Source organism: Elgaria multicarinata, chromosome 5 (genome assembly GCF_023053635.1).
Source record: "Elgaria multicarinata webbii isolate HBS135686 ecotype San Diego chromosome 5, rElgMul1.1.pri, whole genome shotgun sequence".
Lineage (NCBI taxonomy): Eukaryota > Metazoa > Chordata > Lepidosauria > Squamata > Anguidae > Elgaria > Elgaria multicarinata.
The window spans coordinates 68,871,401-68,897,282 of NC_086175.1; the positions used below are offsets into that span (position 1 = coordinate 68,871,401).

Genomic DNA, 25,882 nt, shown 5'->3' on the forward strand with positions numbered 1-25,882 from the left:
AGCAACTCCACATTATGCTTTTATGATTAACCCTCACTTCACACAAAAGGTTCATCACAACGTGAGCTGTGCACACTAATTTAAAAGAGCTACTGTAAGCCAGTCCCCAAGATTCATCTGCAATGGCTCCATAGACCAGGGATTACTATAATGTATGCTTTCCAAAACTATGAAACATAGACATATCAAATGATAGTTTGGTATCTAGTTTTGCAAGACACCAACAAATTCCATGGGAGAATAATGTTTCTCCCTAAAGGAGATAAGGCAAATTCAAGGGTTAAGTCTCATGCACCACATTTAAGTTAATTACCTTAAGGTAGCTTGGTACTCTTGCAGCTCAGCTTGATCTTGTGTGAGAAATTAATAGGGAGACATAGCAGATGCTACTAATAGAAAAGCTGCCTGAAATAACTGACCATTAGCCCAGCTTACAGATTTAAGGCCTCCTAATACCCAGAAATCTCAAATGAAGTAACATATACACAAAGGTTGAATGTCAGAAGAACCGTAAAAAATGTTTTAAAATATTCAATATTTTTATTCACTTTATCCACTGCTTCTGTGTTTTTATAGACAGTTTATTTCCTAAGTTTCATGGCACCACTTTAAATCAGAAATAAAATTGGGTAATAGTGTTTCTGGATATCCTCTCTCTCCTATTTGCTTTCCTATATTTAATCCTCTATGGACCATAATAGGATTGTACAGAACTGCAGGTAGGAAATACCACGTGTCACATTAAGTTCAACAATTTCCAGAGTAGGAGTTAATTTTTCCAGTCACAAACCTGTGAAATTCACAAAAATTGTACTCCTTTAACCCATTTGACGTATTTACAAGCTTGAAATATATCTATAAATAGGATAATTCATAATTTTAGATATACATTCCAAATTGAGTAATTTACATCTTTACCCATCTTTACCCTTTCCCTTCTGTACACAAGTATCCCCTCAAGTAGTGTTAGATTACACATCTGTTGTAGTTTAGTGAACGTCATCATTTCAGCATAAACATGAAACTCTTACGCTGTTCTAAAACCAAACCAGAGAAAACATATCCATAGTAACTGCTAATAAAACCCTATCTTGTTTTTGGAATTTTCACAAGAAGTCAGGTTGTTCATGATGTTCCAAATGCATTTTTATATTGAAACCTTGGTTTACAAGTGTTCAATGTTTAAGGACGACTTCCAGTTTAGTTTCAATGGAAAACTGTAGTATGTACATATCGACATTGTGTAGTCTCATTAATCCTTATAAGTAAAAGAAAAAGGTAAAGACAGGCAATTTTACTGAAAAATGTTTGTAGTCTTGCACTATTTTTTCCTAAGTAAATTAAAGCAAATTACAAACAAAGAGACAGCAAACCTCAAGTGATAATTTCATGAGCATAAAAAAAGAAAGTTTTGAAATACAAGTTCAAGTTTCTAGTCCAGGAAGAAAAAAAAAGTAATTTAAAACAAGTTCAGTTGTTATTTTAAATTTCAAAATGAGTAACTACTGGAAAATGTATTGGAACCATTTAACATGCTTCCTCTAAAAATAAACGTCAATCACTCTTAATATAGGAAAAAAGTAATCAAGAATGAACAGAGATGCACAATGCTGGAATACATACAACACGCAAGGACTAATACTTTGAAGGATTTGGATTTTGGTTTCCTATTGTCTGCTGTATCCAGGGCCTTAAAAACCTATGGAAACCACTAAGGATTCTCAATTGCTCCTGCAAAGTTTGTTCATATGACAGAGACTAAGAGACTACATACGTTGCAAGAAGAAAATAACTGTGTAAGCTAATAACAGGAGTGAATAGCAGCTAGGATTGTAGCAGTGAATTTTAGAGAAATGCTTATATACAAAAATACATAGTTTCTGAGAACTGGAAAAGGTTCTACATACTAGACTTATTTACAAGCTTCGACTTTTACACCAATAAAAACACATTTATTTTATCCTTGATTTCTGGAGCAAATTATACACAGACATATCAGTTAGTTTAGTTTAGACTTTTTAAAATAATCATTTGTACAGTAAACTTACAACTGAAAAATAATCAATTGGTATGGTATAACTGCAGTTTGCTGGACCAGAAGTTCAACTAGGACCTTAAATTTTCCCGTAACAGACTGGAAAAACAGTCAAGTAAGGCTCTCTACAACCATTGCCTTTGTTTGCTGCTTCTCAGATTATTCTAGAATAAGGTGCATATATATATATATATATATATATATATATATATATATATATATATGGCTCTGCAGTCCATAATAAGTTAACAGTAGTTGGGACCGGGGAAAGAAACAAACTTTGGTTTTAAAAATATTAAGTGAAATATAGAATAAAAAGCTAGTCAGACTCAATATAGTAACTTCTAATCACTTCAATATCAGTCTTCGGTGGGGGGAATTGTCCAGTGAGTGTTTACTCCTAACTTAACCACTTACGTGCCACTTCACTACTTGCATCAAGAGAAGGGGGTGCTTGTGTGTATTTCCCCAGTGAGTTTAAGTAATGGCTCGCTATATGGTATGAATTCAAGAGTGCTAGTGGGCTAATAAATTTCATATATCCCAAGGCACAGAAGAAGTTAAGTCTTCAAGAAAATATATATACATATTATTTAAAATATTGTAAATACCTGTGGGATTAAGAATCACTCACTCTATTATACAGAAATTTGGAAAGTTATCCTGGTCCAGGAAACCAGACTATTGTGTGACTAAAAAGTCACACACTCAGTCATTAACAGCCACACTGCAAGGCTTATATTGTATGCCAACCTGAAATGTTCTTTGAACAGAAACCGAATTACTCCCAAAGAAAATGCAGTTCAGGAAGCTGCTCAAATTAAAGAACCAACCGCAGTAAGCATCTTTTATTTCACCAGCAGGATGATGGAGAAAAACCTCAAAATTCATTTTACACAAACACCCTAATGTAGCAATATAAACTAGCCAACACAAGCATCACTGTACATTTAAATTGGTACAATTGTCTGAGACTTCCAGGGCCAGTAAGGGTCAAGTTGCCTGGGCCTTGGTAGCGCTAGAATGGTTCAATGAAGAACAATCAGGTTGTGATCCCTTAAAGTGCATTCATATTCAAGTCTCATGTGCATGTCTATACACATTTACAGAGAGCTGTCATGTGATATTGACCTCCAGAATATGATCATCCTTGCTGGGAATGACAAGGATTTGCATGCCAGAGCTGGAGTTGAAGACCTGCCCAGGAGAGAACGACTGCAGCCGGGGCATTGGCAGACCTTTGTGCTCTGCACTGGCTGCTGAATGTATGCTGCCCCTGCTCTTTATGCTACTGCTGTCTGCTTGATCGTCCATATTTTTGTCCACAGAGAGGTTATCATTTTCAATCCAGCTATCTGTTTAAAAACAAAAAAGTGCAATGCTTTAGTCTATGCGCATCTGCAGTGTAAATACAATCAATTTACTCACTCTCAATGCCAACTGCAAAAGGCAGACCTCCTTGCATCATTTATTATTTACAGTACCACTTAAAATCAACTAAAGTGTGCTCTGAAGAAAAGCCTAGGCCAGGAAACACATGCCGTCAACTCCTGAAAAAAACGCCAATTGCTGGAGAGTGCCCAGCTGGGGGCACCCACCTTCTCACACCTAAGGACTTGGGTGTTTCGAAGAGGAGGCAGAAAGAGAAGCCCATGTCAGGGAGCTCGTGCTAACAGTTCCTGAATGGACCCAAGGCAAGAGCAATTCTGCTGTTCTATTGTTTCGTCTTTTGTCTCTCTTTTTTTCTTAGTATAATGCCAAGTGCCTTGGCAAAGGAAAGTATCTAAATGCAGTAAATAAAGGACTGGCAGTGAATGGGAAAACCCTAGTTATTAGGCCTAGTATAGATTTCTGTGCACTTACTGGAACTCCCACACGTACAAGGAACTGTTAGATCATCATTCAAGTATTTGCCAGTCCCAAACATAAAAGTATTGGTAGCATCCAAGGACACAATTGTGCACAATGCATCTGTCATCAGAATAAAGGGTTCTATTCCAGCCTTTAAAGTATGGCAATTCAAGGAGCCAAGGCATATTGCTTTTGAAATTTAATCACAAACAGCTGTTTCCTGTTACTGAAGTCTGCCATGACTTGGATTTAACTGATGTTAAATATAAGAACCCAAGGGGTATTATCCAACACTGTCATTATGTTAGTGAAAATTACCTAGCGCTAGCTGGAACCAAGTCCCAAACTATGCGCAAGAGGAGAACCCAACTAAATCTTCCTTTGTGCAAGCAGTTGGGCAACCGCTTGCAGACCATAGGTTTACAAAGTTTTTTCCCCATGTGCTCAATTGAAAATGCCTACCACATTTTGAGAAGAGATGAGATGAGCATCTAAATAAACTGCTGAATACGTACGCAGGATTTTAATAGTTTAATGGTATTGGGCAAAAGGCGGGATACAAATAAATAAATAAATAAATAAATAATAATAATGAGCTATACATAGAAAAAAGTTTCTGTGATTTTATGCTGGACATTTCTCACATAACTTTTAAATGAATACGTTCTTACCAGCATCAAGCTGCATAGAGTGAGCCGAATGATGAGGGAGGTATTTAAATAGTCTAACGTCAGGAAAGGGGAGGTATCCAGCAAACAGTGGCATTACTTCCATGTGTACTTTGTGAGTTGCTTGAACTGCTACTGGCATAGATATTACCCCTGAGCTCTTCCCACAGACTGCCCAGTTACTACTGTTGTCTACAACTGAAATAAAGAGAAAATGGTATTAAACGTGAACAGTGACTGAAACCTCTTTTTCACGTACTTATTTGCATTTATACCACCATAAACACAATACCATAAAATCCAACCACTATGCCTACCTTCATACATTAGTTTTGTCGTACAGTATCCATCAGATTCTGTTAATGCTTCATCTTTATCCACATCCAGGAGATCTGAAAGGCGGGTTATTGACACCTCCAAAGAGCAGAGCGAGCCTGTTTTACAATATTCTGTCCCCACTGGTGGAGAAATCTCAGCTTTCACATTATATAATGTCTGGCAGGAGCACAATGATATTCATGGTCAATACACATATGGAATATGCATCTTTTCCATACAATGTAAACTGATCAGGAAAGAATCTAACTGAAAACAGATGGAAAAGGTAGGAGAGAGTTGCTACCCTATAACTTTGCAAAAAAATAGAATCAAGCTGCAAAACCTAAGGGGAAAATCCTGAAATTCAATAATGTGTTGTAAAAGTTATTTCATTGTTTTTCCAGTTATGTATTCATCTATCTTAAAACTGATAACTAAATACATGATAGCTGCCCGAATCAGCCTCACATGGCAAGTTCTCCAGATTATGACCTGATTCAGTGGACATGACAGCCCACTATGGCTTTATTTACCCATGGAGGCTGTTGTATTGGGCCAGGTGCTGCTAGGTGCCATTTTGCATGGCGCCTGAAGGCACCTAGTTTGCTGTGGGTTATTATGCCATGCAAACACAGGAGGAAGGGGTTATTTGAAGATCAAACAACCTTAAATAACCCATGGCTTGTTTTAGGGTTATTTGAGGGTTGTTCAATCCTGAAACAACCCTGTTGCCTGGGTTCACACAACATGACAAGCCACGGTAAGCCAGGTGCCTACAGGCACCCAGCACGACACAAGAGCCTCCTGCTGGTAGGGCTGCCATGACGTGCGAACAGGGCCTGCGGCTGTAACATCTAGAATCGCTTAGCTCAGAGGAGTCTCTACACCATCACAAGCCACCATCAAAAAGTTCAGCAATGTGGATATCTCAAGATTCTGGCAATCCACAGATAAGCCCCTCTAGATGCTGAAGTTACAGCTAGATTCACTTGCCAAGCAGCAACTGTTTCAACAGGCCACACTGTGGCAAGTGCAAAGCACAAGCCAGTCCTTACTGTGTTCCACTATTGCAATTAAAAACACCTTTTCCTATACAGATTTTAATATGCATTTCTTAAATTTGTCTCCTTGACCAAATCCAGTTCAGTTATTCTATATTAAGGGACCAGTAACTTACAAAAAAGTTTTCCAACTGAAATTCATAAGTGTACGGCTTCAGAGAAAGCGAGTGCTCTTCAGAGGGAGCTGAACAAAAGCTCATTGAAAACTGGCACTGCAAGGATGAGGGAAGTTCTTGTGTCCATTTTAGTTCCCAGACAAAAAATACTGCTTGCTTGCTGTAGATGTGCTGCAAAGGAGAGTTTTTAATCAGTACAATAACTATGAATTAAATTTGTCAGTAGCAAACCTGGTGCCAGCTAGCAAAGAATGAAATAGAATTATTTTATGATATGCCATGAAAAATGGAGGCTTTCTTAGCTTTTTTATACTTTTCAAGACATCAAACTACTGTTACAAATAATTGCTTTATGTTAAGACATGTAAATAAAACAGGCTAAATCAACTTAAGCATGGTTGCAGGGAAAATAAAATGATCCAGTTCTCATGACACAACAGGCTAATGTGGGTTAAGCAATCTACACTTAATCCTTGATTAGTAGTTGAGTTAAGTGTAGGTTGTTTAGCCCTCAATTAATTCACAGTGGTTGATTTCACATGACACACTGCAATCCCAATGGCCCTGGTTGGAGGTCGCATATTCAAAGCGGCAGCCGCACTCAGCAGGTCTAATCAGGAGTTAATTAATCCACAATTACTTACCATGTTGTGTAATCCACAATTACTTGCCAGAGTTGCCCAACAACTCTGGTTTTTATTTGACTGCATCAGAGAGAGAAGCAATGAGACCCCCTTTATCAACTATACTGGGAGGAACTGCCATGTGACTCCCATCTTCTAGAACTGTCTCCTGCAATGGCTTTCCATCATTTTTTGTGCTGGATTTAGTGCCTGAATGTATCATTTCCCTTTGCCCTTCTTTTGTATTTTAGCTTTTCGATTGTACACCATTATTTTAACCTATAATCCACCTTCTGTACATTGGCAAAAAGGTGATATATAAACATAGTACGTAAAAACTTAAGAACACTGATATTCCTTCCTCCCTATTCTTCACAAGCTATCCCCTTGCATGCCCATTCATGGTTTTTTCTTTGTTCCCAGCAATAAGAATCCAAAAAGTCAGAACTGAAAGAGCACATTTTACAAGTTGTATAGAAAATGCAAAAGTGCTTAGTTTGTATACATTAATCACAGATTTTGTCATTTTGGTCATATTATTTGGAGATTCAAGTGCAGAATTTCAGTCTCACAATTATGGCAATGCTTTACCATGTATGCCATTACTACCAGGCTTCCCATTTACTACTTGAAGTTGGATTTACTGACTTGTAAGGTAGCTTTACAAAATCTTAGGTAATAAGAAAGCCAAAGTAAGTTGTAATTCAAGTAACCAGCAACAGATTTGCAACCATTAGGATTCAAATAAAAAGACTATCCTGAGCTGCCCTGCTCTTTAAAAAAATCTTGGCAAGGATCTTTCCAGAACCCTATTCCTACCACAATCCCTCATACTGCCAAAACAGCATTTGAAGTTGCTCAAGGAACTACAGGTCTGAGACAAAATCAGCAATATATCCATGCCTGTATGAAAACACCTTAGACATGCATAAAGGGCTCTTGGGAGCCTATCCCTTCCTTCCAAAAGAGTTCAGGCATCACAGTAATAATTCAGTTTTCAGAACAGGCTTTCAGCTCTGCTAGCTCTCTTATAAAAGCCATGTACCTTGGTACTGCAACTTTTTTCAGAAAGCAAGTTGTTATGTTGGAGTACAGAGAGTTGAATTCCAGTTTATGCTTCTTATTCTACAAGCGTACAAGAAATAAATGAACTTGAAACATTTTACCTGTTCAGCTTTGGAATTAAGTGGTTCAAGATTTAAATCTGTGCAACTCCCAGAACTTTTGAGACTACTGTCAGATAACTCAAAACAGATTTCTGACATGTTCTGCACACAAATCTGTATATATTTCCTAAAAATAAAGGGAAAAAACCATTTTAATATTGCAAAGAGATATGAACTCTGATAAGCATTTTGACTATATTTTTTGCCGCAAGAGGCTTTAAAAAGTCAGAAAATAGCAAGTCTCTATTCAAATTACTGTTTAGTCATGCTAATTTACATTTAAATTAACCAATAATTCTGCACACAATGTCTGGATTGTGTTCTTAGGCTAGGCCCTCATACCCTACTATATAAAATTGATAGCCCAACTTTATATATCCACTCAGAACCAGGTCCCATTGAATTCAATGGGGTTTATTTTCAGGTAAGTGGGTATAGGATTGCAGCATATACCACAAAAGAGAGAACACAGGCCAGGTTTGGGTGAAGCAATATTTTAAAAATTCCTTGCCCATTCATATTGTATTAAACTGTAGCTACGATAAGCGATGCCATTATCATGGAATGGGAAAGAGACCTTGAGTAGGTTACCTTTTGCCTGCCGATAATAAGGAATGTTTTGCCTTAAAGGGTATACTGAATGTAAGTGCAATAATAGTGGAATAAATTGACCATGGACAATCAATGGTTACCTGTAGGAAAGACAGAATAAAATTATGTGGGATATTATTAAAACTTTACCTTTCTAATTTCACACAGCTGCAATATTTCTCAAGTAGTGTAACTTTTTAAAGGGGAGGAGGAGAAGAATACAGCAAATCAATTAAAAAGACAACAACCAGGGCCTTTTTGATACAGGATTATTGTCCTGCCACTCTATAGTCTCCATACACCATAGATTGTGAAAAATGCTTTATAGCAAGCAAGCTGGAACAGGAGGCTTGCAAATCATTTGAAGACTTTTCTTTTCAGGAAGTGATGTTTGTGTATTTCAACAACAACAAAAACGTTTTAAAGTGATTTACCCAGAATAGTGCAGAAACTGTACTATTTCATCATCACTCTGATGGACCAAAAAGCTATAGAGGAGAATCCTTAAAATATAAATACACTTTTGACAGAAAACTTGCGCTGCAGCATGAAATTCAACACCCAAAAGGTAACCAACATTCATAACAGGAACATTAAATATTATTGACAACATATTTAGTTAACCATTTTGGTATTTTCAAACCAAAACAAGTCCTTAAAATTAAAAACCCTTATTCATGCTTACCTTTTGGTCAATTGTAGCCATGCAACTGTAAGATGTCTCATTCTCTTTTTTCTCTAGCTCTTTACTAACTAGATTCTCATTTTCCATCATACATATTGGGGTTGATGGTAAGTACAAAACTTCGAGCTCAAAGGCAATCACATGATAAGCAGGAGCCATTGGTAAGCTGATGCTTGTGATTTTCTCAGATGACTGGATCGTTAGTGATGCTTCTGATGTTTTTTCTACAATTGCATGAAATATAAATTTCCATAATTTAAAACCATCCTTTCACATGGTATTCTCCAGGAAAAAACGTTTGAAGGTTGCATTTCAGAAGGAAGTAGTATGAATAATCAGCGTTAAAGAAGGGTGTTCGGATCTAAAGCCAAACCAGTTTGAAAAATCTGAACCAATAGTATCTGACAAATCAGGTTTGCAAATGGCCACCAAAATTAGATCTCATGCTATGGGCTGAGGTTGTTTTCAAGCTATGTTTTGTGCAAACTGGTCTGGCATTGCATCTGAACAAGCCACCCTGTTTTTTGACATTATTCCATCCTTGGGGGCTGTTTGAGATATCATCTGGAGATTCTTAGGGAAGGTGAATGAAGAGGGAAGCCACAATCTATGGTTTACATTATATCTGGAATAGAAATCTGTCTTAAGTGCCATTCTTTGGCAGAAAGAGGAGATATAAATTAATAAATAAGAGAGCAACCCTATGTTTCCAAGAGAGCATCCATAGGATTCTCTGGAATTCCTCCCTGAGGTTCATAAACACTGCTACAACCTTGGAAGGGGGGACTCTGGAATCTGATCCTTCCCCTGCCTCCCTTGCAGCCGCAGAATAAATCCCAATGGCTGTTCTCCGAAGTCGCAAAAGCAGCCCTGTATGACCTTGAAGAGGTCAAAAAGGGTTATTCCAAAGGGGAAGGGAGAGGCAAGGATATGGGGAATCCTATGGACTCGCCGTCCCCATCCCTCCTCTAGATGGTTCAGTGGCCTGTCTAGAGGAAGGGAAAAAAAGGAGGATGGAGACGTAAAAACTGCATCCGTTACTCCTCCCACACTGCTGGCAGTAGCCTAGCAGGACACTGGCTACTCAGGAGCCTCCAAGATCAGAGGCCTCCATCTAATGAGGGCGCAACACATAGGATCACACCCTAAATTCCTGTTTGGAGTTTAAAGTATGGTTACCACAAACTATGACTTGTTGTTATGTCTGCACTAAGCCACTTATAAAAAGTTTGCATCATGTTCTTCTCTTCAAGGCCAACATAATACTGTTTTATACTGCTGTTTTATACTTTGAATGTTTTTAATTTTTGTGAACCGCCCAGAGAGCTCCGGCTATTGGGCGGTATAGAAATGTAATAAATAAATAAATGCAACGTTTGGGCCATTGAACAGCATCATTATGTAAATATATCCATATCAATCTAATACTTTCGGTGCAATCCAGAGGCTCACATGCACAACATGCAGAAATTCCTTAAGTGATTTCCCATTAGCAGCTCTGTACAGCTAAACAAACTGACAAAGTCTGCAGATTTTTTTGATTTTTTTTTTTTAAAAAAAACTCAGGAGGATTTGACATAAGACCTGCCATTAGGGAAACATCATTGGAAAAAAACAGTACATGAATATTTGAAGCAGTTTACTTATTGGGAACTCTCATACCAAACAGATGACATCTCTGCTTGGAATTGCTAAGGCAAGAGACTGTTTCCAAGGGTAATTTTCCTATTGTGTTTTTTTAAACCATGTGCTGTGCAGAGAAGAGAAAGGAGAAGCAAAACACCAGAAGTAGTTTTACTCTAGCAACATACTACATTGTACCATATTTCTGGATAATGTGGCCCAGAATTGTCATTAGAAGCCTAAACAAGTTATAGCAACTTGCTTTAACATCTTAAATCTATAGTAATTACAGATTTAAGATGTTATTGTAAAATAGGTTGCTATGCTTTAACACCTACAATTTTCTGCTTGTCTGTATTTTTTATATCTTGGTTGCAGGAATCACTTCTTCTCCAAAATACTAAAATACCCAAACTGCATACCCTTGGTGTTTGAGTAAATCACAGCTTTGCTCTCTGGATGGTACAAGACTGGCATGGCATCAGCGTTACTTAGCTGTAGGGCATCTCCATTCTTTATGGTGTAATGGCCAGTAGTGACTGTAAACTGTACCTTCTGAGGAATTCCTGCCAAAAGGCTGTCTAGAAAAAAAAATACAAGATGGTGGTGGTAAAGAGAAAAACTGTTAATTCTGTTGTCTCGGAACAGCTACAGTAAGTTAATAAAGCCAAGAAATCACTTATAAATAGGCTTTTCTGAACAAACTCACAATCCCTTTCTGACCACATTGGTCAACTTTTTAAAATATCAGTATCAATCATTATGCCAAATTCACTTCAAAAAATCTAAAACCCTACCCTCCCAACATTACTTTTGCTTATCATGTAATTGTATAAAAGCTTTTCAAATTCAGTGGATTAAACTGTGCAACCTCACAAACGACTCAATGGCTGCACAACCCAGGCCACATTTCAAGATCCTCCCTCTTTAAGATGTTTAAGATTGAAAAGCCAAATAGCTTCAAGTACTAAAACAGCTCAAATAAACTCCCTACAACTAAGAAAAGGGAGGCAAGGCACACCACAGATTTAACTATGGCCTTAGCTAGACCTAAGGTTTATCCCGGGATCGTCCCAGGGTCATCCCTGTTCATGTAAATTACACACAGGGGATCCCGGGAGCAGGCAGGGATGACCCTGGGATGATCCCGGGATAAACCTTAGGTCTAGCTAAGGCCTATGTTTCATATCCTGGATATGCTCAGATATTGCATTGGATATTGTAGGAAGCTATCTAAAATGAAATGTGGTTCCATTTAACTGGCAATGCAGTCAACTGAAAGGTCCCCCTAGCCTCACTAAAATAAGCTTTTACCTCCAAAGCAACCAGTACATTGGTGCCTAATTACCCAAATTATTAGCAGCAGCTTGGCAAGATTATGAGCATACCACATCTGATTATATTTATTAGTTGATTACATTTATTTAAAGATATATCTAGGCTACCCTTCAGTTAAACTGTCACGGTTCTACACAGCAAATACATTACATTAAAAATTAATTTCAAAATATTAAGCATTTATATATACAGCTCCTGTTGCAACTAATTACACAGAATTTAGTCTTCCAAATTAGTTCACAACTCTCCCCACATAGTTAAAATTGGGCAATAGCTAGTTTTGATACATAGGAAGAGAAATAACCAAGTACAGCTTCTAATGAATTTACCTACCAGAACTTGGTTCCACTTTTAGCTGTGGCTCCTGAGAGTAGACATCATACTGCACAATTGGGTAAATATGAGGAAGGGCAAACTGCATTTTGCCCACTGAAATGCATAACTGCCTGAGTGTATATGTCCCAGGTTCTTTGCCCTATGAGGAGTTTAAAAATATATATTTATCTTTGAGAATGACTTCAAGATTTCTACAAGAAAGCCACCTGACAGAACATATGCTTTAAAAAAAATCTTAATATTGACACAGCATATAATTACACAAAATAGGCTGCATCCTGATTTTAAAAGTTAATGACTGTCAATCATGTCCATATGGTATGTCCCATATTTTTATGTAGGGGAGCTTCCAGGGTGCTTTTATTAAATTAAGATTCTGTCTTATTTCCTCCCTAAAAGGTGGGGTATAAATTGATGATGATGATGAAGAAGAAGAACAAAAAGAAGAAATAATATATAATACATAGAGCAGAGATCAAGACAGAGAGAAGAGGAGAGAAACATGGACTTGCACGTTGTCAACACACATCCTTGGAATTATCATGCTGCAAAAAAAAAGTGTATGAGAGTGAAATTGGAAGCTATATATATATTTCTACTGTCCACAACATTTACACAAAAAGGGAGATGTTGCTAATTTGCTTCAAAAATAGTGAAGTGCAGATAATTCAAGTTTCCTAGAAAGCAGCCTGTTTTGTGGCATAAATACATATATTTATCCAAATTTGTGCCTAACTCCTAAACAACAATTGTTCTCAGCTATGCTGTTAAGGTATACTTGTCTGTGGTATTTTGGGAACATCTGCCAATATTTGCATTTATGGTTGGTGTGGAGCAATCAGAGAAAGTACACTTAAATCATCTTCAGGAATGTTGTGGTAATATATTAATACAGAATTTATTTATTTATTTGCAATTCCTATCTGCAGCCAGGAGGTGTCTAACCAGTAATTGAATGATACCACTGTAAAATTACTGAATGGTGCACCACTTGATGTTCTATTGCCAAAAGCTTCCTTTGGCACAACACCAGTATCCTAGCACTGGCTTCAGACAACAAGCATAGTGCATTCAGATCAACTGAAATAGAAAAAGAGAATGCACAAGGCCTGCACCTTGTGCTCAGCAGGGCGTGTGCAGGAAAGGTGTCTGGTGCAACACAGCCATTCCCTGAGGGTAAGAAAGGCTCCTCCTCAGGCGCTGAAGCCAAGTTTTTAGCCAATTGCATTTTAAGAGTCACAAATCTTTAAAAGTCAGACAGTTCAAGCTCACAGTGAAGTTAAAGAAGAATCATGTTTAAATGCTTGTAGCATCCTCCCACTTTCAGTCCATCTCCAATGACTTCACCGTTGCTGCCTACCACCTTTTGAGCATGAAAGATACTGACTCCAGGAAAACCAAATATACTCTGCTACATGGGCTGTGGAAAGCATGTATAGGCCAATCCAGCCCATGTGCCATATATTACCTAGCTTTATTTTACATAAATCTGCTCATTTACAGCAAATAACCATCAATAACTGGCTAATCTAATACTCCATTTGACTAAAAGCAATGAACACACAAGATTCAAGAATCCCCGGGGGGATTCTGATATATCACATGCTTATACATTTGAATTGGTCAATATTACAGCAAGTCATCACCTATTGACAATTATTATTTTGAGAAGTACCATGCTAGACTGCTGTTTTCTTCTTCACCTATATCATATGTATTTTTACTGAGCATAAAAAAAATCAAACACACCTAGAAATTCCATTTCCTTAAATACAATTTCAGTTTAGCACTCAAGACTCCAAAGATTCAAATTGATATCATTAGTACAAATACTCCAAAATGACTGCCACCATTTGTGTATGTATACTATTATTTCTGTATTTTTGGTTTATGCATTTGTGGTTGATATGACCATGATGATTGAAACAACAAATAAATTCTACAAAACTAGGCCACCACCATTTAAACTTCCAAACCCATTGGCCTGTTTCAGATTATCGTATCGAGGTTATTAAGCCCAGATATGCACAGGCCCTTCCCCCCCCCACCCCATACACAGCAATCAAACCAGAAAGTTTCTAATTAACGAGTTTCCTGTTCTGTCTGAACCATAAATCTAGTTTTGTAACAAGCCAACTTCAACCTGTGATTTAAGATTCTGGCTTGTTCCGAAGCTGGTAACCAAAGTTTCCCAATTCAGACAAAATAGAAACTATGGTTAATTGGAGAAGTTATTTAATTCCTCTGCACTGTGAAGGGAGAAGCAAAAGGTCTTTGTGCATGGGGAAAAGGCTCATGCATATCTCAGCTTAACCAGGATATAATTATCCACATGTGGTCATTATTTCAAACTGTTGAACAATGTCATGATAAAGCAAGTGCATTACATTCAGTCAGAAACAGCAAGTCAATGTTCTCTGCATATAAATTTCCTAAGGGATTAGTTTAAACATTCATCCCAGAGATAAAAAGCTCTACATATGGTAAGGAGTGAATTCAGACCTCACCTATCGCTACACAAATGATATCACACATCAGCCAAATATTTGTTTTTATAATATATGTGTGATTTCCCCAAATAAAATACTACCCCTTTAGGTTTTGGAAGATACTCAGATATCAAGTGAAGTAGACACTCAAGTGTCCAGCTCATAACCCACAAGCGTGAACATAGTTATGTGGTGCTGAGAATACACTTATACCAACACTCAGGTCTGCTCCCACCATACCTAGGAGCTTACTGCTATGCCAGATGTGCTATTTATTTATTTATTTATTTAGAGTATTTTTATCCCGCACCTCAGCCAAAAGGCTCTTGGAGCAGCTTACAATGTATCAATAAAGAAGACAGTCCCTACCCTCAGGCTTACATTCTAAAAAAAGACGTGACACACAAGGAAAAGTGGATGGGGAGGGAAGAGGGAGAAAATAAAAAGAAATTAAGGAGACTGCTTAGGCTGGTGGGAAGGCCCTGCTCCGTCCTCTCATCTCCCAATGGAGGGGCAAACCAACAGCTCCTTCTTCCCCACAAGGTGAAGATGTTAGCCCTGTGGGGGGGGGGGGGGTCCAACTGAAACAGGCTCCGATGGTGCCTGCCTGCTCCAGTCTCCCTCGCATCTTCTTCCCCACAGGGTGAAGATGCTATAGCCATAGAGTTATTTTAGACCTCTGCACATTAATTGCATAACTGTTTTGTGAGCACTAGGAGCTATGAACACAGAAATCATGAAAGTATTTTTCCAAAATTCACACTTTTACACTGTAAGCCTCAGAGTACTAAGAACACAAGAAGCGCCCTGATGCTGGATCAGACCAAGGGTCCATCTAGTCCAGCACTCCGTTCGCACAGTGGCCAACCAGCTGTCAACCAGGGACAACCAAGCAGGACATGGTGCAACAGCACCCTCCCACCCATGTTCCCCAGCAACTGGTGCACACAGGCTTACTGCCTCGGATACTGGAGGTAACACATAACCATCAGGGCTAGTAGCCATTGATAGCCTTCGCCTCCAGGAATTTATCCAACTCCCTTTTAATTTAAGGGGGTACTAAAACGAAGGAATTACACACACACACACACACACACACACACACACACACACACAAAAACCTTTGTGGGGGATTGTACTTACACAAAGATTTAATAATGCAAACTACGGTACTTTTAATGACTCGTCACCACCTTAAATGTCGTATATGATTTGTTCTGGGTATGTTTCACTAAAGCTACAAAAACTTTCTGTTAAGACATTTGACAATGAGCACAGTGGTTGGGAGAGAAGTGGAATGTTAGTTCCAGCCAATTAACTAAACCTTTAACCTTTAAGTGACAAGAACTAAAAATATTTTTGAAATGATTTGGATAACAGTAATCCTAGATTCCTACAGATGCCTGCCCTAGAACCTAGCCAGACGTGCTGGCACAGTAAGTTGTGTATTTTTCCCCCCAGATGTGCTTAGCTTTAGTCTTGGTCCAGGAGGGGCTGAAGAAGGAAGCAGCTGAGTTGCAAAGCTGAGGCAAGGGAGCAATACTAGATTACAGCTGGCCTTCTGTAAAAACATACCTGGGTTCTGAAAGTTATTCTATTGACCCCTGGTTCCAGTATTAAGTTGCTACATTTCAACACGTGGGCACCATCTTCCAGAGTCAGCCCCGTGGGTATTTCCAGAGAAGAGCTGCTCTCCTGCCTTCGCAACAGCATGTGCACATTTTTGCAGATGATGCCTGTTGTGTTCAAAGAATTATCCGAGGGACTCCTTTCATACATCTCATACAACTCCAGCATTGGCAAGCTACCTCTTGAGAGAGAAAGACCTACAACCTCATTTGGAAAGCTGATAATACCATTGGAAGTCTTGTGTTTTGTAAGCCATTCAGCGGTCTTCCGGTAGCTATTTTTTTCAATGCTGAAATGTACGTTAATTGCAATCTGATCCACTTTCACTGGAATGGGCATCTGATTTCCCAAAGTCAGTTCAATAGACAATGTTCCACCCACATGGACCACAGCATTAGGAGGATCAAAATGTAGGTTCTTCAACTGTGCAAAGGAATGCATGGATAGAATAACTTTCTGACCTGGAAATAAACAATAAAATGGGATTTATATTATACATCATTGGCTACATCATTTAACCAAAGCAACAGCCTCATTCAATCATAAGGGAGAAAATAATGCAATAAATGCAAATTTATAGCACACTATATCCCAAGACTCAGAGGGCTGTATCCAATTCAACACTACTGCTAACACAAATTATGTTGCGCTAGCATATATATTATGCTGGCAAATGCTATTGCTGTTGCACTAGAGGTCACCCACACCAGTGCAACGTAACTGACATTAGCAATAGTGTCAATTTGGATACTGCCCAGAGAAAGCAACATTTCTGAGGGCCTTGAAGTATAGTGCAAATCTCTGAGCCCTCCTAAAATGACTTTAGCACCTAATGCAAACTTGTAATTTTGTTCCTGCCTTGTTATGCTATTTGTCTCTTTTAAGCTTTTTGTACAGTGTTTTATTAGGTATTGTTGTACATCACTTAGAAATGTGAATGTAATGTAAATTTTTAGCAATTAATAAATATTGTTAGTTAAATAAAATAAATATAGTTGTAATGATGTTGCTTTGATTTAAGGAAAGATACGTGTGAACAGTAGGATGTAGGGTAAGTGACTTAAAACTAGGGCTTCACTTACATTAAAGTTGTGTAAAAAATCCAAACTCTGAAACCTTCATGTAAAGTAAACAATTTGCATAGTTTCTCCTATTCTGCCATTTATATAGTTTGCACAATTTATCCTGATTGACATTCCCCATGATTAATGCAAAGAGCGATGTAGGGCACTGAAGCCTTGATTATTCAATCATCCCTCCAACTTCTGAGATTTTGCCGATATTGCTCATACACTTTCAAGAACATATTCTCTAACAGAAGAACTAGAGACTTTCTGCTCTTAATAAAAATGAGAGCCAGAATTCTCAGGAAACTGAATGATGAAAACCATATTCTGCAAATATTATATGCTCCCGTGGAATTACTCAACCATGATTAAAATCAGGATATCCTTTTATATTTTTGAATTTTCTGAAGTTGTTAATCAAGCAACGCAGCAGAAAGAAATACGGCAGCGTGCTACAGAATGAGACAACAACAACAAAAGGCAAACACTTGCAAAACAAATTTCTCCAGAAAGAGCAAACTGAAATCTTGACAAGACGATGAAACCAAGTTTTGCTTCAGAAGCTATTCAAATCAATGACATCAGTAGCTTCACTTCTTGGGGGGGGGGGGGAGCCTGACTGAGGTTTTACAATACGCCTCTCACACATCTTACCTTCTCCTTCTGTCGGCTGACTGGCAAAATCTAATATTTCTTTGCAGAAGTGTTTGCGCTCTTCTTCTGTTAAGTTATTATCACCAGCTAAAAGACTGCTTGTTTGAAGATAGCTGGTACAGAGATAAGGAAGTGTGGAGAAAGGATTATAAAAAAGAATCACCTTGATGCAAAGACAAAGTGAATCAATTCTTCCTTTTCTATTTATATTTTTTTCCATCAAAAGAAACATCTACGAAGGAACAACTCAATAAACCTAACACTTCATACAATATTTTTAAATGATCTTGCATAGTAATGATATAGGGCAGAATCCAGCATGACACTACCACTAACGTAAATAATATTATTAATCATTATTTATTTAGAATATTTATATACTGCTCCATATCTAAAATTGTTTCCGGAGCGGTGCACATAGGAATAAAACAGTTGAAAGATAGAAAATTAAAAACAGCAAGTGAAAATTGTTCAATTTAAAACAAAGGACCAATAAAAACAGTGGCTGGTCAGTTGAGGAATGCTTCCTGGAAAAGAGTTGTTTTCAGGAGGCGCCAGAAGCAGCTTAGCATTGACGCCTGCCTGACCTCCAGGGGCAGGGAGTTCCAAAGAGAAGGGCCCACCACACTCAAGGCTCTAAAGGTCCATGTGGAACCCCAGGAGCATGCCCTCCAATGACCTCAATGACCGGGCAGGTTGGTAAGGGAGAAGGTTGTCTCTCAGTTATCCTGGTCCCAAGTTGTTTAGGACTCAGCATCCAAGGTCCTCCTTCTGGTGCCTCCTCTGACGGAGGCTCCAAAGGCGGTAATGAGGGAGAGGGCCTTCTCAGTGGTGGCCCCCCAACTGTGGAAATATCTCCCCAACAAGATCCGCCTGATGTCAACATAGTTATCTTTTCAATGTCAGGTTAAGACCTATCTTTTTTTTTTCTCAGGCACATGATGAATTTTAACTGGTCCTGGATCTGTCTTGACTGCTCAAAGTTGTTTTTAGATGTATGTTGTCTCTGTATACTGTATACTTCCCCTTTCTTTTGAAGGATACTTTTCAATTTGTCCAAGGTGTTTCTGACATTCTGCTAGCTGCTTCCGTGTATGCGTAATAAGCAATGTCCATCCCTCCGCAAGGTAGGTTTTCAATGCTCCTTGAAGATAAACTTCAGCCTTTTGGGGACTTTTCTTCTTCCTTGGGATGGAAGTCACAGAGGGTGGGGGGAGATGTAAAAAAAGCATTTGTAAACAGCTAATATATGTATATGTATATGTAATATATGTATATATATTTTCTCCACACAGTGCCTCTAATACAAATATGAACAGGTAACTAGTGCCTATCAATATTATAGAATTTGTGCATGCAACAGAGAGTTAGAATACCTCTGAAAGTTTTTCAGCTCATTATAAGCTATGTGATATTGGCCATTAATTTAATATTCAGAAAACCTCATTCTACATAAACTACATGTAAACTTTCAAGATCTTGCCTTTATATGTTTCTTAACTATATAGAATACTTTGCCCTTTCTTCGATTCCACAGCCCTGCAAAAATGGGAATGGTTGCTGGGGTGTTATTATTGGGAGCTGTATCCAATGGGGTACAACCAATAATGTAAATTAAGGTGTGTTAACGTAAACTACACTAGCACAACACCAATACTAGCATTGCACTAAAGTAGTTTACACTAACACAACATAGTTTATGTTAACAGTTTTGCCCTATTGAATACTGCCCTATAATAGCCAGAATTATTTGAAACAAATACCTTTGCTGATTTAGCATGTAGAAGCTAACTGGTTAAATTAGTGATAATTTGCTTTTGTTAGCAAGCATTTTGGGGAACACATACTTCTTAACAAAGAGATGCCCCATTCAGAATATTACAAACTTTGGTCTTTAAAACTGAACCAGTTTAAATAGCTTATTTACATATAGTATTCTGCCAGATCCTTTCCAACAAGCTTTGCTGAACGAATTCTTCCAATGTTTTTATACATTTCAATGGTGGCATGGGAAAGATCCTATGTAAGAGAAAAGGAAAGGAAAGGGGTTTTAGAATAAAGAATATTATTACAACAGGTCTTTGCTCAAGAATCCTACAACGCACTCTATGTTTAATCTTAATATATTCAGAAGCATATACCACACAGATGTTTTAGTTGGCATGAGCACAAAGTCTCCAAGATTTCATGACATCTCAAGTGCATTTTTTTTCCTTTTAGGCTGCTGATCAGTTATTTGGAAGGGTTTTTTTCAGTTTTTTTTTTTTATTGATTTCAACATTACAAATATTTTACAGTTAATTGTTCATAACTAATTTTAAACAGGATTGAAATCATTAGTATCACTTGTTTTCATTAGGCACTTATAAATAAAAATTAGGCACATGTGAACTGGCGAGAGAGCTTTGGCTATTGGGCAATAAAGAAATGAAATTACATAAATAAATAGATCAGTTATTTCTTGAAAAAGAGTTTAAGATAGTTCTTTGATTTGTGTGTGGTAGTTTAGTTAGCCCAATCAAACGCTTTTTCGTTAATACTTACTTGAAGTGTAATAAATTTATAAATTAAATTTAAATAATTAACTATAGGACACAATTTAGTTATACCTTTAGTATTTTAGAGCTGCCTTGGCTAATATTTGTAGCTGGGATATTTCATTATGTTCCAAATGTTAGCACTCCTTATATTCAATATACTACGAAGAGTGATCCATTTGGTTTAATAATCAAACTCACTCACTATACATACCCAAGTATTCTGCTAAAAATATTGCAGTTTATTTGATGAATATAACTATTATATAAATACTGATATTTTAATCTCTTAGTTCTACACAGAGAATATATGTGACATACTTACTAAGTAGTGCTTTTCAAAAGCTTCTACAGATGATAAGGCCTCTTTGAGTTTCTTATAAGGAGACTGTGCTGTATTGGCTTGAAAAATAAAATAGGACAGACATAAGATTCCTCCATAGAAAGACACTACAAATTTATACGAGAAAATAGCAACCTGGTTCACACAATCACCGCAGCCCAATGTGGCTTGTTTATGCCATGGTGGGCTCTGGCACATGTGCCAGGCTCATCATGTCATCCAAACCCAGCAGCCAGGGTTCTGCGAAGGTTAAACAACCCTCACATAACCTTAGAACATTATGAATATTCATAATGGCTGCCAGCACTTGGCTTATTTGATTATGTGAACCGGCCCAAACTCTGCACTAAGTTTTTGGCACTAGCTTTAAAAGATGACTCAGAGCAATTCTATTTCAAATCCCACCCCCTGGTCACTGATGGCTGGAGTTAGGATATAGCAAAGATGGCCCTCTGCCACTCTCCACTTGCAGAGAGCTTTCTAACCACATGGGCACCTCAGTGGACTTCACTGCAGCAGAGCCCCCTTCCCAGAAAAGCCACCCCTCCTCCCCAAGAAAGGGGGGGTTCTCTCCCTTCCCACTGGGCTTCTGCAGAAGGCAGCAGCATGAGCAAACACGTCCCCAAGCTCTCAGAAGATGTCACAGAATGTGGTGAAGAGCAGAGCCAGTAGCAGTCACAAATAAAGGCTTGGATGTAATCAAACCAAGCCAAAATTTGGGGACCATAGGCCAGGTCAACGTTCACCTTTCCCTCTAGCAGGCTTGTTTCCTTTTTCTTCCACTGCTCCCTCTGTTCTTCATCTTCCCATTCCACTCCCCTTTCAGAATTGTCATCCCCTTTCTAATCTACTTTTTATAAGTAGCTCCTCTCCCTGCACTCCTTGCATTTACACTTCTTTAGTTTCTCCAGATTTGTTCTCTTTTTATTATTTTACGTATCTTTTTTATTCCAAACCTTTCTTCTTCTTTTTTTTCACCATTCAGTATTTTTCTCCTACTTCTCCTGTTCAGTTTTTTAAAGTTGTTTTTGCTCCCCGTTTCCTATCTTTATTCACCCCCTTTTCTCAAATACCTTTCCCTGGAAGCAGGCCTTAACTTGAGCCAAAGCTTCCTCCCACACATCTCCGGAACGCCTTTCCATCCTAGGGCTTAGCTTTGGAACATACAGCAGTAACAGTAATATTAATAGTATTAGTAATATTAAATTACTATTAATAGTCATAATAACTGGAAAAATTGTGAGCTCAGTCATAATCCAGGGCTCCAGGTATCCTAAGCTATGGTTCCTCAGTTGAGCACTCGGAGGAAGACCCAAGCTAATATGCGTGGAGAGATCTAGAAATCTAGGATGTTCCAATAAGTAAAAAGATCCTTCTTCTCACTTGTATGTTCATGTCTTAGTGTTTCTAAAGTCCTGTCAAGAAAATGTAATTGGCTCCTAAAATTCTGCAAAATAATATACATCTTCCTAAGAAGGTTTTTTTAAAACAACAACAACAACTCTCCCTTTCTCTCTCTCTCTCTCTCTCTCTATATATATAGATAGATACATACATATATCCTTTTGACTGGGTGCCATTTAATATTATTTCCCCAGCACTGTTAGGCCAGCCCCAGAAGACTAATTGTCCATCAGAAGTGTGATAAGTCATGAAGTTCTCTCCCAATGTCAAACATTTACTTGAAAAGCAGTAACTTTACACAGTTTCATAAAAAGTCTTGTAAATACCTGTTTCAGGGCGTTCAGCTCCAAGTCCTGCTAGAAGATCAACTGTTCTATTAAGATCTTCTGAATTGGGCCCTTTTTCAGATACAAGTCCGCATAAATAACCCAGGGACTTCAACTGTAGGGAGGTAAAATCAAGCTTTGACACTGCATTTTATGACAAGATAAAAATCAGTGCTTACCATTTTAACTCCCAAATGGGTCTTGTTTGAAGCATCTTCCCTCAATATTTATGAAAACTCTCCCAGTTTTTTTCAGTCTACTCCAGGACATAATAAAAACAAATGCCTGTAATGTACATACATGCACCATACTTGGGTAAAAAAGGTTCTATATATTTGGTACTAGACCATGGAAGGGTCCTGGGATGGTTGGAGACTTCAATTAAAAGGTCCAGTGTTAGAACTTAAATTTACATGGTACAGTCAGATCCAACAGCATAGATGCAGGTGAAGACAACAGCTGGACAGACATATTGGGGCTTTGAAGCATGAAGGAACAAAGTGATAAAAAAGTATTGTTTAGTCCCAAAATGTACTGAAAGGGTCAAAGTGTTAGCTCCCTCATAATACCAGAACTCAAGGCCATCCTATGAAGCTAATTCAGGACAGATAAAAAGAAGTACTTCCTCACACAGTGCAGTGAAACTATGAAACTCACTACCACAAGATGTAGTGATGGCAAACAATCTAGATGGCTTCAAAAGAGGGTTGGATAACATCCTGGAAGAGAAGGCTATCAATGATTACTAGTCCTGATAGCTAAGTGCTACCTCCGGTAGCAGAGGCAGTAAGCCTACATACACACCAGTTGCTGGGGAACAAGGATGGGAGGGTGGTATTGCACCCATGCCATGCTTGTGGCTTCCCGGTCAACAGCTGGTTGGCCACTGTGTGACCAGAGTGCTGGACTAGATGGACCCTTGATCTGATCCAAGATGTTCTTAGATTGCTTGTAAGGAAACTGAAGAAGCATACAGCAGAGGCTAGCATTGTCTATGATCACCATGACAGAATAAACTCTGAATTCATTTAAGATGAACAGGCTTACTTCAGAGGTTAAGAAGAGAACACTGTGTTCCTGTCAAGTATCTTTTCCTGTCCCCACAAACAGTCAAGCATAAAAGTTACAAGAGAAGCCAATTAAAATGGACTATCCTGCAGTTCTAAATAGCTCTAGTTGCGTTATTGGAACTACACTGTCCGAAGAGTTGCTCTCTTAGGTCAGAAAGTGCACGTCTATGACCACAGAGCAAGTCTGAGACCTAACAGAGCTCCCTCATGAAGTATGTGCCTATTAACTTGATGATGATGATGATGATGATGAATTAAATTTATATACCGCCCCATAGCCGAAGCTCTCTGGGCGGTTTATAAAAGTTGAAAACAGTGAACATTAAAAAGTATACAAAGTTTAAAACCATCAAAAATATAAAAACAGTATAAAACAACAGTATCCATTTAAACAACATTTCTGGGGTCCATTAAACTATAACCAGCATCAAGGCTTCAAGTTCAAGCAGAAATCATTCAGCTCTGCTACCAGAGATCCTTTTGATGGTACACACCAGCACAGAATTAGAGCCCCCTTACATTACAAATCCATTGCTCTACCATTGAGCTGTGGTTCTTCCCCCATGATGGAGGAATTGCACTGCTTTGGTACCAGACTGCACATGCTTCACCTGAATGCACAAGCAGCTTCCTTGTCTCTATGCCGATATTTAAGCCTGTGTATAGAAAGGAGATGGGATTGTGTTTGCCACTCCACTTGCTCCCAGCACCTGCATATTGAACCATTATGCATAGAGCCTAATGCGCTATCATGCCATCTGTTTCATCTGTCCAGCTATACAGAAAATAGAAGGCTGTGGTTTGGAAACAACAATATTATGAGAGTGATACCACTCAAACCACAAAGGATATCAAAATAGCTTTCATAAATAGCTTTAAAACTTTTGTAAAACCCACGGATAGGAATTCCCTTCTTCATTATTCATCTTTCCATCCTCGCCACTTACGAAATAATCTTCCGGTGGGTCAACTTTTCCGCTTCAAATGTATTTCAACGGATTACTCAAATTTCAATGATCAAAAACTAGCATTTCGTCAATCACTACTAGATAGGGGATACCCCCATAGGGTGACTAATGAGGCTGAACGACGCGTGAACTCCATTTCTAGGAACTCTCTACTGACCAGATCTTCACGTCCAACTACTGACCGTCTCTCATGTGCTTTTGAGTACTCACCATCGGCACATGTTATTACGAGAATTATTAGACGTCACTGGCATATTATCAACCATCTTCCAGGATGTGCGGCACCACCAAGAATTGGCTGGAAAAGGACTAAGAATCTTAAAGATTATCTAATACGTTCAGATATAGATCCACCAAAGAACCCCACACATAGCGTAAAAGGACATTACAAATGTGGGGGTTGTTCAGTATGCGACTTGGCATTACAAATCAAGAAATTTCAACACCCTACAGATAATCGCACCTTTGATTTAAAATATTTCTCTAACTGTGCTACGGAGAAGGTGGTCTATATCATTATCTGTCCTTGTCGTTTAATACCCCTCGAAACAGCATAGTAACCGGACTTCTGTTTATATAAAAAAGACGCTTCATATGAATAATTCATCTATTACAGGCTTTGTGAAATAATGTTGTTGTGCCTGTATTTTGTATATTTGTAAAAATTTGTAAAGATTTCTGAAATATTCATTTATGAAAGCTATTTTGATATCCTTTGTGGTTTGAGTGGTATCACTCTCATTATATTGTCATCTGTCCAACTGGCAACCTGTCCATATGCATCCTGTCAAGCAAACCAAACCTCCTATGTAGATGTTCACCATGGTGAGGTGATTGCTATCTTGCTTGCCCAACCACTCAGTATAATGATCTGTTTCCCACATCATGTGTTCGTACATGTGTGCATTACTGTATGTGCAGGATCCTTCTGTGTAATCTGTACACTCTCATAGATGAAACAGAGGGTATGATAGTGCATTAGCT

General features: G+C 38.3%; 1 protein-coding gene across 1 annotated transcript in view; it reads right to left on the reverse strand.

The window, feature by feature from the left end:
- Nucleotides 1–2,233: 2,233 nt before the first annotated feature.
- Nucleotides 2,234–25,882, reverse strand: part of TRAPPC10 (trafficking protein particle complex subunit 10) — a 50,629-nt gene continuing 26,980 nt past the window's right edge. Inside the window, exons 9-23 of the mRNA XM_063126566.1 lie at nt 22,861–22,975; nt 21,113–21,189; nt 20,178–20,269; nt 19,295–19,435; nt 18,251–18,363; nt 16,476–16,990; nt 12,409–12,550; nt 11,160–11,318; nt 9,115–9,338; nt 8,430–8,530; nt 7,839–7,965; nt 6,050–6,220; nt 4,872–5,049; nt 4,558–4,752; nt 2,234–3,390 (exon numbers count right to left, since the gene is read on the reverse strand). Coding sequence (XP_062982636.1) covers nt 3,152–3,390; nt 4,558–4,752; nt 4,872–5,049; nt 6,050–6,220; nt 7,839–7,965; nt 8,430–8,530; nt 9,115–9,338; nt 11,160–11,318; nt 12,409–12,550; nt 16,476–16,990; nt 18,251–18,363; nt 19,295–19,435; nt 20,178–20,269; nt 21,113–21,189; nt 22,861–22,975 — 2,589 coding nt within the window. The 3' untranslated portion in view covers nt 2,234–3,151. The remainder of the gene's footprint in view (nt 3,391–4,557; nt 4,753–4,871; nt 5,050–6,049; nt 6,221–7,838; nt 7,966–8,429; nt 8,531–9,114; nt 9,339–11,159; nt 11,319–12,408; nt 12,551–16,475; nt 16,991–18,250; nt 18,364–19,294; nt 19,436–20,177; nt 20,270–21,112; nt 21,190–22,860; nt 22,976–25,882) is intronic.